Source organism: Danio aesculapii, chromosome 24 (genome assembly GCF_903798145.1).
Source record: "Danio aesculapii chromosome 24, fDanAes4.1, whole genome shotgun sequence".
NCBI classification, from domain to species: domain Eukaryota; kingdom Metazoa; phylum Chordata; class Actinopteri; order Cypriniformes; family Danionidae; genus Danio; species Danio aesculapii.
This window is the reverse complement of record NC_079458.1, coordinates 24500428-24516950: the sequence shown is the minus strand read 5'-3', so window position 1 is coordinate 24516950 and position 16523 is coordinate 24500428. Positions and strand designations below refer to the sequence as shown.

Here is a 16523-nt window from a genome sequence, read left to right as displayed (position 1 = left end):
TAAAATCTTTATTTGTTTGTTTCTTGATCTCACAGTTTTCATCTCGTCTTTCTGAGATTGTTTTTTTTTTCTTTCTCAGAATTTTGAGTTTATATCTTGTAGTTTTGACTATTTTTAAAATGAAAAATAAAAAAAGGATATTGTAACTTTTTGTTGCGCAATTAATATTTACATATCACCATCTCACAAATTAAATCTTTCATAATTCTGAGTTTAAATATTATCATATAAGACATTTTTCATAAATCTGTAGACAAATGATGATTTTCAGTAATTCAGTATATTGTGATAATGAGCATGAACAATATTAATATCATGTACTCTTGAAAATACTTAATAAAAGTAGGAATAATAATTAAAGTGCCTTTTAGGAATGAACCAAATTCATCATATTGTTGTATTTTAAGTTGTCCATCACAGCACCAAGTGCTTGAACACTTAATTGGTGATTTATTTTCAGACATGCACATTTTCACATGTTAATCTGGCCTATGAAAATTCAGTGGCTATTTATAAGTCTTTTGTTTGTTAAATCTGTACAGTAAGGCTTCATTTGCTCACACCAGTTGATCAATGTAATGACAACTACAAAAGCCTTTATTAATCTTAGGTGATTATTCATTATTTCTTAGTTACTCCTAACACATTGATATCAAATGTCAGAATCCTTTTATTAATTTGAGTTAATAAATAATACAATTAATTCAGTGGTGTTTTTAAAATTAAGCCTAATTCTGAGTTTTTTTTTTAATCATGAGAATTTACAACTCACAATTTGCAGTTTACATTCCACATTTCTCATAATTTTATGTAAAAATTCCAGTTTGTGCAAGAGTAGTTAAAAATGACTTTTTAATTTTTGTAAATTCTTTGCACAAATAAGCTCCATTCATCCTTGATACAGTATCCTTGAATTAAAAAAATGTCCCTGCAAAATATCACAGTGCATCTTAAACAAATGATCAATCAGGTAAACAGTTAATTTCTATTTTATTATTGCTTAGTTTGTTGGAAACTGCAATACATTGGTATCTGTAATATTTTATTATAGTATTTTAGTCTTAAAATGTTGGATAAACAGACATATTTTAATATTTTAATATTAAGCTTATAATCACATTTTAATCACAGGAGTGCATGATGTCCAGCAACATTTCACAGTACAATCTGAGCACCACTTTCATGGAATTGTTGGCCTGGACAGACGATGAGTCTCATTCTACGGTGAAAACATTTGGCCTCACTGCGTTCCACTTCACTGACTTTCTGGAGATGCAATTTCAGCATTGGAGAATCAACAGCCAGCAAAAGCCCTGCGTTATTACCTGGCTCACAGTGTACAGACAGAGCCCATACCGCTCTTCCAGAGACATGCAGGTATACAATAAATGCTTGGCTGAATATGAGAATACATGTGCTTTGCCACGTGAAGGAAATTACTTTAATTTAATGTGATTTTACAGTTCAGTGGAGAGACAGCAGACGTTCGGCTTTACAACTGCACCACGAGAAAGGAAATCAAAGTCCGACATCTTTCCACACCAGTTACTGTTGAATTTCAGAGAAAAGATGAGACAAAAGTACATTTTTTACTTCTTTTTTAACAGTGATCATTTTCTTCTGTTTGATTATCCTGCTCTTTACTTTACTTTCACATGTTGTTTAATTGTAAAATTAGTCCCTTGAAATCTTCTTTTTAAAGTCAAATTTACATCTCTATTGTAAATTCATGTATACAACTCACTGTATATACACTACCAAATATATAAACAACCAAAACAACCAACCAAACAAACTATCAAAAACAGTGACATCTTCAGAGATAGCATGAACCGTCTGTCTTAAAGTGAAGTATTAATAATGTTTGTTTAAACATCCTAAATGGAATTGATCTAATAAATGAAGTCCTCTAATTCAGTCTAAATTAGTTTTAAAGAAGCTCCTTTGCCAGTCTTTTTTGCCAATCTTAAGCTTAGCTTAGCATAAATCATTGAATCAGATCAGACCAATAGCATTTCACTCAGAAAAAAAGTTTTTATAAATTTCCCTTTTAAAGCTTGACTCCTCTGTTGTTACAGTTGAAGTCAGAATTATTAGCCCCCCTGAATTATTAGCCCAGTTATTTTTTCCCAAATTTCTGTTTAATGGAGAGAGCATTTTTTCAACACATTTCTAAACATAATAGTTTTAATAACTCATTTCTAATAACTGATTTATTTGATCTTGTCATGATGACAGTAAATAATATTTTACTAGATATTTTTCAAAACACTACTGTACAGCTTAAAGTGACATTTAAAGGCTTAACTAGGTTAATTAGGTTAACTAGGCAGGTTAGAGTAATTAGGCAAGTTACTGTATAACGATGGTTTGTTCTGTAGACTATCGAGAAAAAAAAAAGCTTAAAGGGGCTAATAATTTTGACCTAAAAATGTTTCTTAAAAAATTAAAAACTGCTTTTATTTTAGCTGAAATAAAACAAAGAAGACTTTATCCAGAAGAAAAAAATATTATCAGACATACTGTGAAAATGTCCTTGCTCTGTTGAACATCATTTGGGAAATATTTTTTAAAAAGAAAAAAAAAATTCAAAGGGGGGCTAATAATTCTGACTTCAACTGTACATCGTGTGTACATCGTGTTCTAAGATCAATGGAAAATCAAAGTTGCTATTCTCTAGGCTGATATGGCTAGGGACTACTCATTCATGCGTAATAATCAAAGAACTTTGCTATCATAACATGGCTGCAGCAGGTTGAATGAGATTATAAAGCAGTTGAAAATAGTCTTCAGCTGCACATCGGGCAACTTTTCATTTTCTGTTAGTCTTAGTACACTGATGTAACAAAAATTAAGCTTTAAATAGGGAAATTATAAAAACTCTTTAAGAATTTTTTGAGTTTAATGCTAATGGTCTAATCTGATTTAATGATCTATGCTAAGCTAAAAGTGCTCCCTCCACAACCAGAGTTCAGCTGAATGGATTCAAAAATGGTAAAACTCAACTGTTTAACTATTGGGGAGTTGTAAACTAGACCTATTTCAAACTATTTTCAACTGAGCCTATATTTTAACTATTTCCAGTATTTAAAAAAAAGTTCCTTTACATTGAAGCAAAAGGCACAAGATATTGCTGTAAATTAAAAGGATAATCAAAATAAATACATTAAAAGCTAATGAAAAGTCTTTGTACAGTGATGAGTAAGTAAAGAACATCCCAAAACAGTCTGTTATAAACTGTCTTCAGCAAAGGTTTGTGTTCGTCTTTGTTCCAGCAGAGCAAACATACAGACTTCACTCTTATGCACAGTGAGGTGAACATTCATGAGTTCAACATCACGTCACAGATACTTCAGAGAGCCATTCAGATCACTGTGCACTTTACCAGACCTGCTGAACGGCCCTTTCCCATCCTGCTTCTGCTCAGGTATGGACATTTCAGTGATAGTCCTGGTAGTTTTTGAGTCATATATAGTATTTCATTTAACTTCTGTTCACAGGATGTATGAGCAGCCAACACCTGATCTGTACAACAAACAGACCATATATCACTGGAAAGGACAGACAGCTCACTTTTTTCTCCCTCAATCCTATGTGCATGGTTTGTTGAAATATTTTAGCTGATCTATCTGTCTATTTGTCTGCGTGTCTGTCCATCCGTTTGTCCGTCTATCAAACAATATTTATATTTGGTAATATGTACATTAATATTTAGAGTATTATTAATCTAGTATTGGGCGGCATGGTGGTTCAGTGATTAGCAATTTCGCCTTACAACAAGAAGTTTGCTGGTTCCAGTCCCGGCTGAGCCAGTTTACATTTATGGGTGGAGTTTGCATGTTCTTCGGGTGCTCAGGTTCCCCCCACAGTCAAAAAACATGCACCATAGGTGAATTGGATGAACTAATTTGGTCATAGTGTATGAGTGTGTATTGGTGTTTCCTAGTAATGGGTTGCGACTGGAAGGGCATCTGCTGCGTAAAACATATGTTGGAGTAGTTGGCGGTTCATTCCGCCATGGTGACCCTGATAAATCAGAATCAGAATCAGAATCAGAATCAGAAAGAGCTTTATTGCCAGGTATGTTCACACATACGAGGAATTTGTTTTCGTGACAGAGCTTCTACAGTGCAACAGGATTACAGAGACAGGACAAAAAACAGATAATAAATATATATTTTTTTAAAAATAGAAGTAAGTAGTGAGTGCAAATATACAGATTGACAAGTGTATGTACATGTTTATTACTATATACAACGTTATATGTGCAGCTGTTATGTGCAAATTGGCATGTAAAGTGTGTTGTTAAATAAGTGTATATGTGTATAAAAGTGTATGGCAAGTAGTGATGTTGGTTCCGCAATTATTATCATCAAGTGTTCATGAGATGGATTGCCTGAGGGAAGAAACTGTTTCTGTGTCGGGCTGTTCTGGTGCGCAGTGCTCTGTAGCGTCGACCAGAAGGTAACAGGTAACAAAGGTAACAAAATAAAGGACTGTCTAAGGAAAATGAATAATGAATGAATGAATCTAGTATTCATTTTTCAAAATTTCCCATATAAATATTTTTTTTCCATTTTATTTTTTGAAATATAATATAATATAATAAAAAATAATATAATATAATATAATATAATATAATATAATATAATATAATATAATATAATATAATATAATATAATAAAAAATAATATAATATAATATAATATAATATAATATAATATAATATAATATAATATAATATAATAAAAAACAATATAATATAATATAATATAATATAATATAATATAATATAATATAATATAATAAAAAATAATATAATATAATATAATATAATATAATATAATATAATATAATATAATATAATATAATATAATAAAAATAATATAATATAATATAATATAATATAATATAATATAATATAATATAAATATAATATAATATAATATAATATAATATAATATAATATAATAAAAAATAATATAATATAATATAATATAATATAATATAATATAATATAATATAATATAATATAATATAATATAATATAATATAATATAATATAATATAATATAATAAAAAATAATATAATATAATATAATATAATATAATATAATATAATATAATATAATAAAAAATAATATAATATAATATAATATAATATAATATATAATATATAATATGCTTAATTATGCAGAAAGATTTTGAGCGTATAAGAGCTGAAAAACTTAAATAAAAAATATTAATTTAATTTAAGCTTTACAAGGCAAATGGAATTAGAAGCTGGTAAACATACTCGTATATGACATCCACTAAAAGACAGAACATTGTATTGTGTAAAAATCATCTAAACATTTAAATTATTCAATATTACAATATATTTTGTAAAAACTGAATAGATATTATTTTCTGCACATTTACATTTTTTTTTACCAATTTCATAACAAATATATATTTGTATTTACTTCTATATGCGATTTACAAACCACGAACAACCAACATTTTTTGTTAATTTCCAGCTACTGGTACTGTTTACCTGATGCTTCTCAAAGCAGACTATAATAAAAGCCCAAGCAACAAGTACATCACCAGAGCTGTAAACTACACACTGCGCATTGAGTCTGTTGAGTGTCTGTCCTGGGATGGTGAGAAACAGTGGAAGCCCGATGGTTGTTTTCCTCTTGCTGCTGTTTCTCCAGACCGCATTTACTGCAGGTACGGAATCGGATTGTACAATAAATGCTCCATCTAGTGGTTAGACACAACAGTTCATGGATTACAATTGTGTGGCGTTATGAAATCATTCCTTCAAATGGGTTTGCAAGTAAATTTGATATTAATTCATTTAAATTAATAATTCATGTAAGTGATAATTGAATTAATCTATTGTTTTGAATCTCAATTACTCCACCATTGTAGGACAGTACGGTCTGGCACTATGAATTAAAAGCATTGTTCACTCAAAATTTTCCATTTACCTGCCATTTGCTCACTCTCAAGTGGTTTCAGTAGTGTATGTATTTTGCTGTTAAAGCAAAGAAGATATTTTGAAGAAGCCTTGCAAGGTTCAATTCCTTCATGTTGTACCAACACAAATCTATTAAGTTAGCTTAATATATATATATATATATATATATATATATATATATATATATATATATATATATATATATATATATATATATATATATATATATATATATATATATATATTATTTTTTTTTTTTTTTACAAATTTTGAATATTGATTGAACATAAAACAATTTAATTGTCCTAAAAAACTTAAGAATTGTGTTGATTCAGCTCATTTTAAATAAGTAGTCTGAACAATCAGCAAAAGTACATTTTTGATTGTAGAAAACAAAAATACTATTTACTGATTTAAAACATCCTTAAAATATTGTCTGTTGTGTTCGACAGAAGAAAAACATTTAAATATGTTTGGATCAATAAATGTAAATGACGACAGGCTTTTCATTTTTAGATAAACTTGATCCCATTCATACAATCAAAAAAATAACTCATTGGATAAACTCAATTTAATTGAGGGCAGGATTTCCATCCAATAAATTTGTTTAGCACAAGCTAAAAATAAACTATTTACACAATTAAATGCAATTGAGTTGGTCCAACATACTTTTATCAAATAAAAGTTTAAATACATTTGTTTTTTATTTAACTTAAACTCAAAGTGCTGTTAATATCATGGATATTATGTGTTTTACATTTTGAAGTCTCTTAGTTTTAAATGAAGTTACCCTAAATGAACTAATGAGCCATTTTTCACAAGTTACACATATAGTCGATTGAGACTGATCTCAGAACTAGTTTTAGGACAGTTATTGTTCACTGAGCAAAGCAACAAACTGCAGTTTTGCTAATTAAACTGCTAACACCTAAAGCATGGGTGCTTCTGCAAGGTGGTAATCTCAAAACTCAAAGCATTATATGAAAATCTTTTAAATTTTCAAACTAAAGTGAAGATTAAACTCTAACAAGTCTGTCTATTAACATTAACCACCTAAGATTACTTTTATTGTCAACATTTCTCTCTTAATTCAATCCCACGCAAAGCATGCTAGGAACTACAAATTCCCTAACCAGGTAGTTAACACAATTCCTTCATGTTGTTCCAACACAAAACGCTTAAATTAACTTAATGGTTTACAAATTTAAGTGGACTGAACATAAAACAAATAAATCGGCCAAAGAAATTGCAAGAATTGTGTTGTTTCAGCTCATTTTAAACAGGTAGTTTGAACAAACAGCAGTATAAAACACACAAAAATGTATGCTCTTTTATATTTCAGTTGCAACCACCTGGCATCATTTGCAGTATCACATGAGGCCATCACAAACAACTTCAGCTCTGCAGATGTTTCACAGTTCATCCAGTACACCTGCAACACCTTCAACTTTATAAGATCTGAAAACGGTTCCTTTTTACCTCACGCTTACAGATATTCTCCTCCTGTCCTACAGCTCAAAACTCAACTACATCCCGGTCATTTTGGCAGTTATTTTCCTGGCTCTCCATATAATGGTGTCAGTCATCTGTAGGAAAGCTGATGTTTCCTTACAGAAAACTACAGGCTCGTTCCTGCTACCAGAAAACAATCCATCAGACCGCTTTCTCTATGCTGTCACCATTGACACAGGCTTTAGATCTAGAACCAGGATGACAGCAAAGGTAAAGATGAGCAATGAGAATGAATGTGAAATTATTATAAGAGATCATTGATGAATGCACTGTATTATTGTGAGTTGCATGTATTAGATGTAACCGTAAATTTTTATCTCTGCATTTGTTGTTGTCAGGTCTACATTGTTCTGCATGGAGATGATGGTGTGTCTCAGACCAGGGAGATCAGCAGCTCTGACTCCAGGCTCTTTACAAACAACTCAAGGAATACTTTCATTCTCAGGTAGATGCTCATTTTGCACATTTAGTGTTTTCATAAGGTACAGTCAACCATCAATGAAACTGTTTAAAGCAGGGGTGCCCAAACGTTTTCTTATGAAGGACCAAAAACTAAACCTGATTGAGGGCTGTGGGCTAAAGGTAAATATACCAAACTGTATTACACCATGAATAATTTCCTAATTTATTTCCTAATTTTATAACTAACGCAGTATATTTGAATAAAAGTATAATGAATATATTACAATAAAAACATAAACAATAATGACACAATGTTAAGTGAATACACCAAGCTGCCACCTTGATTTGCTTTACCTTGGTTTGCTTGCAAGATGTCTTGTGCATTGCCCTCTATCCTTTGCGATATAGTATTTACATTTTTAGATTCAGTTACAAAACAAAACAAATTACAAAACAAACAAAAAAAAGGTTACATTAAATTCAAAACGGCTATCTCTGTCAAAGATATTCACTCCATCCACCTCCCTGTCATTCTCCAACTCTTCTCAAATGGGATGGTAGGCCAAATCAAAGGTTAGAATGGGCCAACTTTGGCCTGCGGGCCCTGCGATTTGGGTGTCTTAGGTTTAAAGGAACAGTTCACGCAAAACTGAAAATTCTGTCATCATTTACTCATCTCTAAGTGACTACAAACCTGCTTGAGTTTCTTTCTGCTGTTGAACACAAAACAAGATATTGTGAAGAATGTTGGAAACCACCAGCCATTGACATCCATTGTAGGAACAAAAAATACAATGACAGCTGCTTCCCAACATTTTTCAAAATAACACTTAAGTCAGGACAATAAACATAAAACTGAAATACGAGATGGTTCTGGGAAAAAAAATGGTCTGGTCACCTTATTTGTAGACATCCTCAAAGTTAGGGAATATCTTTTTTGTTTTATATCTTTTTTCAACTGTTGACACACTGGCAATAAAAAAGCAAATTCCTATATAGCTTTGTCTAATATGTCATGACTTATCCTGTATTATTCAGCTCTCCAGAGTGTCTGGGTCGAGTGTGGAAGGTGCACCTCTGGCATGATAACGGAGGTTCATCTCCCAGCTGGTATCTGAGCCATGTGGTGGTAAAAGACCTGGTGCAGGGCTCCTGCTGGTTCTTTCTGGGCCAGTGTTGGCTTGCAGTTGATGAGGGAGATGGAAGAGTGGAGAGGAACCTGGTTGCTTCAGAATGTGGACTAACATTTAAACAGGTGATGTACAGCTAGTTAAAGGATAGTACACCCAATAATGAAAACCCGGTTTCCTCCTGGTGCTCCAGTTTCCCCCACAAGTCCAAAAATATGCGATATAGGGTAATTGGGTAAGCTCAATTGTCCTTAGTGTATGTGTGTATGTCCTGGTGCTTTAGGTTGGGGTTTGAGTGTTGGGCTAACGACCCACCTCGTAAAAAATTAGATGTTACGAAACACCAACATGGTGTGGCTAAATATCAACTTTAATATAAATGGCCCTGGGAGTAAGAAAGTATTTTGAAAAAATGTAGAACAGCCTTAAAATAATTTTACTATAAACAAAATTTGCACATTGTTACTTTTGACCCAGTCAGTAGGGACAAAAGTAACACGGGTGGGTCAACAGTAACACAATATTATTTGCTAAATGTACTTGCTTAATCTTTTCTATTTTAAATATATCTGACTATTACATTGTTAATATTAACTGCAAACATATTTTGTCCTTCATTTTTGTTAAAAATATTAAACTGCATTTTTAAATTTCACTTCTATCATATGTTTCAAAAGTAATCAAACAATGCCACATGTTCAGATTTTATATATATATATATTTTACATTTTCATATTATTATTGGCAATATGCATTCATTTCATAAAACATATTAATCGAAACACTGAAAACACCAAAGTGAAATAAAAAAAAAGGTTTGGCTAGGAGTGAGACTTGAATAACAGTTTTATTTTGTCCTCACAGGAACTCTTGCCATTTAAGTGCAATTTATTTATAAACTAATTTCAGGAGTTCACTCTTCAGCTGGTGATTTGTAATAAAGCATGTTTGGCATGCTGTCCCGAGAGAGAGCCCTGAGCTCATAAGATCCTCGAGCCCAGGGAGCCCCCCGTGATTGCTATGAGGATGTGCTGCTGATTGAAGCTCGTCTATGGTGCTAATTTGGTTTAGTCAATTCACCAATGTCTCATGTTTTTGGACTGTGGGAGGAAACTGGAGAACCTGGGAGAAACCAACGTCAGCACGGAGAGAGCATGAACTCTACACAGAAATGTCAACTGGCTGGGTAAAAACCCGAACCAGACATAACAGTGAGACAACGGTGCTAACCACTGGGCCACCATGCTTCCCTATAGAGGAAAAGAGGGGCAGAAGGGGTGGAATGGGGTATTCTTTGGTTATTCATAATAAGTTAGGAAACGTCTGATTGGTGAATCATAAGTTAGCTAATGCGGGACCAGTCATGTCAATCATAAGCACGTGATCCTCTCGAAATTAGTTAATAAATAAACTTCACTTCGAGAGGATCACGTGCTTATGATTGATTACGGCTGGTCCTGCATCAGCTTTACATTTTTCGCCAATCAGATGAATACTAACTCTCTATAAATAACCTGAATTTTTCACTTCAGTCACCTTCATCTTGAAGAATCCCCCCTTCCACCTCTACTCCTCCCCTTCTCCTGATAGGGTGGCACGATGGCCCAGTGGTTAGCACTGTTGCCTAACAGCAAGAATGCCACTTCGAGCCCTTACCAGGAGTTTGCGTGTTCTCCCCGTGCTCGCATGGGTTTTCCGTGGGTTCCCCGGTTTCCTCACACCATCCAAAGACATACATTGCAAGTAAATTGACTAATGCAAAGTGGCATCATAAGACAAACTCTTAGCCAGCTATATCTCTCAGCTATTCCTAACACGCTCACAAGCAGGGGAGTTCTCAAGACTTACCTGAGCTCAAACTTCTCTCTTGCCCTTCAAACGTGAGAGAGCTCCGGCCTCGAGGATATTCTGAGCTCAGAAAATCCTCTTGAAATCTGATTTACTTTTAAAGTAAAAAACCTAGACAATGCGAATGTGTTATTGCACTAAATAACCTGTAGATTGTCCCTGCTCTCCCCTATCACATAAATAAATTATAAAAAAAATATACTAAAATATACAATAGTAATTGTTATAGTATTTGAAAAATTACTATTTTATTGTATTTTCCAATTAAATGCAACCTTAATATTTTTTTACTTCATTTACTTTACTAAAACATTGCATAAAAATTTAGGCAGCAATAAAACTAAAGTCTTGGTTTATTGTTAATTAATGTTTTACTGTAAAAAATGCAGGGTTCAACACAATTCATTAATGTTGTCCCAACACAAATCGATAAAATAACTTAACACTTTTAACAGATTTATGTGGACTGAACATTAAAAAATAAGTTGCTCATTTTAAATAAGTAGTTTGAACAAGCAAATATATATATATATATATATATATATATATATATATATATATATATATATATATATTTGAGTATTCAAATATATTCCAGCATGCTATATAAGTTGAGTATATGTTCAACTGTTTGTGTTTATGTGTTTGCAAAAGCTTCTATATATGAAGCTGACAGAATATCTGGAGGACTTTCACCCGTGGTTTTCCGTGTACAGCCGTCCGTCTTCCAGCTCTCACACACACACCCAGCGTTTGAGTGTGTGTCTGCTGCTCCTGCAGGGCTACATGTGTGTCAACACGCTGCTCATAAATCTTTTGGAAAAACAGGTGTTCAACACAGAAATCAATACATGTCAACAAACACTGCGTCAACATGTTTGTGATGTTGTTTGATTCGTTTTCACCCTATTGAATCATATCTTTTGTTTTCTACTGTGCACCACCGAGCAGGGTTTTGCGGAGACAGGACTCATTGATGTTCCGGCGGTCTGCATGTTAACAGGCATGTGCAGTGCTCTGGCTGTGATGCCGGCGGGGGGTTTGGTGTCTCTGGTGTTTCGTGTCAGCAAGGTCAGAAATCCCAGACTGCCTGAAACGGTCTGCCACAGAGTTAAATATTGGAGCTACTGGATGCATTCATTCAGACTATTAGTATATGTGATGTATGATTTAGATCTTTTTTGTTCCTACAGTTTCCTTTTGTAAATATGAGAAAGAAGGCTGTGACAAAAATGTGTTGCTTAAGCTCTTAAAACTACCTGTAGAAGATTAGAGCCTAAAAAAACTTTTACAAAAAAATTATTTAGCTCGACACGGTGGCTCAGTGGTTAGCACTGTCACCTCACAGCAAGAAGGCATTTCTGTGTGGAGTTTGCATATTCTCCTCGTGTTCGCAAGGGTTTCCTCTTGATTTTGAATAAACTAAATTGGCTGTAGTGGTTGAGTGTGAATGAGTGTGTATTAATGTTTACCCGTTCTGGGTTGCAGCTGGAAGGGCATACGCTGTGTAAAACATATTCTGGATAAGTTGCCAGTTCATTCCGCTGTGGCAACCCCTGATGAATAAAGGGACTGAAATGAATGAATGAATGAAAAAACAGTATGCGAGCTGAATATGTCTAAATTCATAGAAATCGAAAAACAGTAGGTAGGAAGTATCCGGATGACCTACTACTACCAGCGACATTTGATGGATGCTATCCCAGGATGGATCATGAGAGAATTCATGAATGGGAGTGAAGCGGGTGTGTCATGTGATCATGATAAAATGGCGGATATAGTACAATCAAGCTCCATTCATACTACTTACATTCATACTGTATAGAACATACTTTTCTATAGCTCAAGTAGTACATTTAAATTCAATTGCAGTACCTACTGAGTAGTAGGCGATTTTGGACGCAGCCAATATATTTTATTTTAAGAAACATTTAAAATATTTTGGAGTAGTAAACACGTCAGGCTAAATTATTCAAATGAAGACTTCTGCTGTCTTCATTAGTTTCAAAAACTGATTTCTTTACAATTTAATATGGTATCTTTGGAAATCTTTTCTGCTGGAGATACTGTTGTCCTAAAAAACAAACAAACAAAAAAAACATAAAAAACAATCATACATGTACTGTAGGAACGGTTTAACAGAAAATGTTGGCGGTTTTAAAACCTTTACTTTTGTAAACCGCAGTATACATTGAAAACAATTATCGTCCCCTGCCTATCGATGATCCAAAAACCCAAATTCCTGCTGTGATTCTTGGAGATCTTTTTGGTCACTTGAAGCTCGTATTGGTGATTTAAAAAAAGCTCGTGCTCTTTAGCTGATTCATAACGTTTCTTGTTGACTGTAAATTCTTAACTATTGCCCTGATGGTGGAAATGTTTATCAGTGTTTTTGATATTTTAAGATACTTCCCATGTTCACACATATATGTAACAATACATATATACCACATACTTTACACAAATATTTAACAAATTTGTGTTCTCATAACCACATTTCTTTTTCTCATAAAACTGTGCTTGTAGTTGTTTGTTCTCAATGAAAGCAGAGATGTTTTTATTTTGGTAATAGTTTGAGCAAAATCATATCAAAAGGTTAAAGAATAAAGACATTTTACCTCCATCTTTTCTCATACTTTACCCTGGTCTTATGTTGAAATGGTATATTTTTAGCAATACACAAAATACATTGTATGCGTCAAAATTATTGTTTTTTCTTTTACGCCATAATCATTAGAATGTTAAGTAGCTATTTTGTTCCATGAAAACATGGAAATATGACACCATTATTTATTCAAAATAATACAAAATACAAAAATTATACAAAAACAATTTCATACCAGCAGCAATTAGACATTTAAATAAGGCATAGGCTAAAGCAGACGTATTTCTATGACTTTTTTTTAAACATTTATTTGTGGGGGGAGGGGGGTATTCTTTATTCATTCATTCATTTTCTTTTCGGCTTAGTCCCTTTATTAATCAGGGATTGCCACCATGGAATGAACCGCCAACTTATCCAGTATATGTTTTATGCAGCGGATGCCCTTCCAGCTGCAACCCAAAACTTGGAAACACCCACACACTTTTGCATCACATACACTACAGCCAATTTAGATTATTCAGTTCACCTATGTCTTTAGACTGTGGGGGAAACCACAGCCCCCGGAGGAAACCCACACCAACATGGGGAGAACACGGCTCGAAGCCCCCGGAGGAAACTTACACCAACATGGGGAGAACACGGCTCGAACCAGCGACCTTCTTGCTGTGAGGTGATGATGCTACCCATTGCGCCACCGTGACGCCCTTATTTTTAATTGTTTTATTTTGTTTATGTTTTATGTCTTTATGTCCATTTGTTGTTGTCACTATGTGAGTTTTTTTGTGTGGTACTGTTATGAAATGGTGACTCTTGACTGCAAACCAAATTTACCTTCAGGTATAAATAAAGTAACCTATTCAGTTGTCTGATAATGTAGAAATCTTAAATAAAAATTAGAAGACACTTTTGACTGGTTTTGTGGTTCAGGGTCATATATTTACCAAGAGTGCCAATATTAGTAGAGGGCAGTGTTTATGCTGTAAATATTGATTTTATTTGATTTCGTTTTAGACCAAGTCCAGTAGTGTGTCTGGAGAGCAGTATAAAGTCAAAGTGTCTGCTCTCTGCTCTATAGAAGGTATGCTTTTATATAATTGAACTTTAGTTCTCATCCTTTTGATATTTAAAATAATTTTGGTTCTCTGTTTTACAGAGCACCATGATGCATTTCTGATGAATGATCGTGCATCTGAATCGTGTCTGTCCTGGAATTCAGTTTCATGCTCATGGAAAAAAGAATATAAGGTATAATGTAGAGGTGTAATGGTGTATGTATTCTTATGGAGTCAATAGGGCCATATAAACATCCAAAATAAAATAAAGTTTTGCAAACAAAAAATGACGTATTGAGCAAAAATAAACAAATAAATGTAAATCTTCAAAAATTGCAAAGCAAAAATTCGTTTTTGAGAAATAAAAATATTTCTCAAAAAATACAAATAAAGAACTGCAAATAAAAATCAAGCAGTGCAAAAAAAAAATATATATATATATATATATATTTGCAGTTAAAAAAAAGTATATATATATCTTTTTGCAAGACATATTTATAGCATTGCCTTTACAAGACCCATCCAGTCAAATGCAATGCTCATTTTGATTTGCTTTTCAGTCTATGATGGACCTGCCGTAAACACCCAAGTTCCCTTGACTCTGCCTCCTTGTCAAATTGTCAAATCAAAGTGAAACGTGCAGAAACATGAAGTGCAAAGTGAAAACAGCATCGCAAACTCACGGTTGACTATGAAGCAAATCAAAATGAGCATTGCAATTGACTGGACGGGTTTTGTAAAAAAAATTTTTTTTTTGTTTGCAAATTTCATTTTTATTTCTCAATAATAAATGTTCACTTTGCGATTTTGGAGATTTGTATTTGTTTATTTATTTTTTTGCTTTATATTACTTTTTACTTTACTTGAAGTTTCTTTCACTTTGCAAGTATATATGGCCCTAGATTGACTCCATATATTCTTATGATTTACGTTTAAATAATTTTAGTCTTCTTTACTTAAAGGCATAGTTACCTCGAAAAAATTGTATTACTGTATTTATTCACTCTCAATTGTTTCCAAACTTTTATGAGTTTCTTTTTTCTGTTGAACACAAAAGAAGATATTTTGAAGAATGTAAGAAACCGTTGACCATTGACACCCATTGTAAAAAAAAACAAAAACAAATACTATATAATTCTATGTTTAGATTTTTCAAGATACCTTCTTTTATGTTGAACAGGAAATAAAGTACCTCAAACAGGTTTGTAACCTGGAGGGAGTGAAGATAATGACAGAATGTCCAGTTTTGGATAAACCATGCCTTTTAGACATTTTATTGTGTGTATCCTGCAGGACTCCAAAACTTCAGATTCAGTGTCTGCGTCAAAACTACAAGATGACCTAGACACCATCTTAGAGATTGTGGATGACTCCATTTCTGATGTCAACAAGAGACTACATGGCAAATGCAAATGGAAAAAGTCTGACTGCAAGTCACACTCCTCAGCAGGTTTGTAATTCATGAGATAAAATAAATCATAGTATTTAAATTTATAAACATGTTTATAGCAAGTATATTTTTGCACTTTAAATGTAATTATAACTTTTTATTTAATTTTTAATAATTTTTTTAATCTTGGTATTCAGATATAAATGGCTACAAAACATTTTATTAATGAATAAATAATACGTAATTGTTGTTGATTTGAACTTTTTGTTAATCAAAAATCATGAAAAATGTGCTATTTTTGTCCTCAAACTTAAACAAAATGACTGTTTTAATTGTGATAAACAATGATAATAATAATAATTAGAAATATTTATTGAGCATAAAATTAGCATATAAGAATGATGCCCTTCCAGCTGCAACCCATTTATGGGAAACATCCATACACTCTCATTCACACTCATACACTACGGGCAATTTAGCCTACCCAATTCACCTGTACCGCATGTCTTTGGACTGCGGGGGAAACTGGAGCACCCGGAGGAAACCCACGCTAATGCAGGGAGAACATGCAAACTCCACACAGAAACGGCTACTGACCCAGCCGAGGCTCGAGCCA

The 16523-nt window shown here is 32.9% G+C and overlaps 1 protein-coding gene across 1 annotated transcript in view; it reads left to right on the top strand.

Annotated features, from left to right (window-relative positions):
• LOC130218078 (polycystic kidney disease 1 like 1) overlaps positions 1-16523 on the top strand; it is a 42675-nt gene that overhangs the window by 16268 nt on the left and 9884 nt on the right. Inside the window, exons 20-34 of the mRNA XM_056450110.1 lie at positions 1132-1377; positions 1464-1580; positions 3276-3427; positions 3501-3601; positions 5520-5715; positions 7311-7394; positions 7483-7690; positions 7819-7925; positions 8921-9137; positions 11515-11688; positions 11812-11931; positions 14477-14543; positions 14619-14710; positions 15698-15718; positions 15811-15967. Coding sequence (XP_056306085.1) covers positions 1132-1377; positions 1464-1580; positions 3276-3427; positions 3501-3601; positions 5520-5715; positions 7311-7394; positions 7483-7690; positions 7819-7925; positions 8921-9137; positions 11515-11688; positions 11812-11931; positions 14477-14543; positions 14619-14710; positions 15698-15718; positions 15811-15967 — 2059 coding nt within the window. The remainder of the gene's footprint in view (positions 1-1131; positions 1378-1463; positions 1581-3275; positions 3428-3500; positions 3602-5519; positions 5716-7310; positions 7395-7482; positions 7691-7818; positions 7926-8920; positions 9138-11514; positions 11689-11811; positions 11932-14476; positions 14544-14618; positions 14711-15697; positions 15719-15810; positions 15968-16523) is intronic.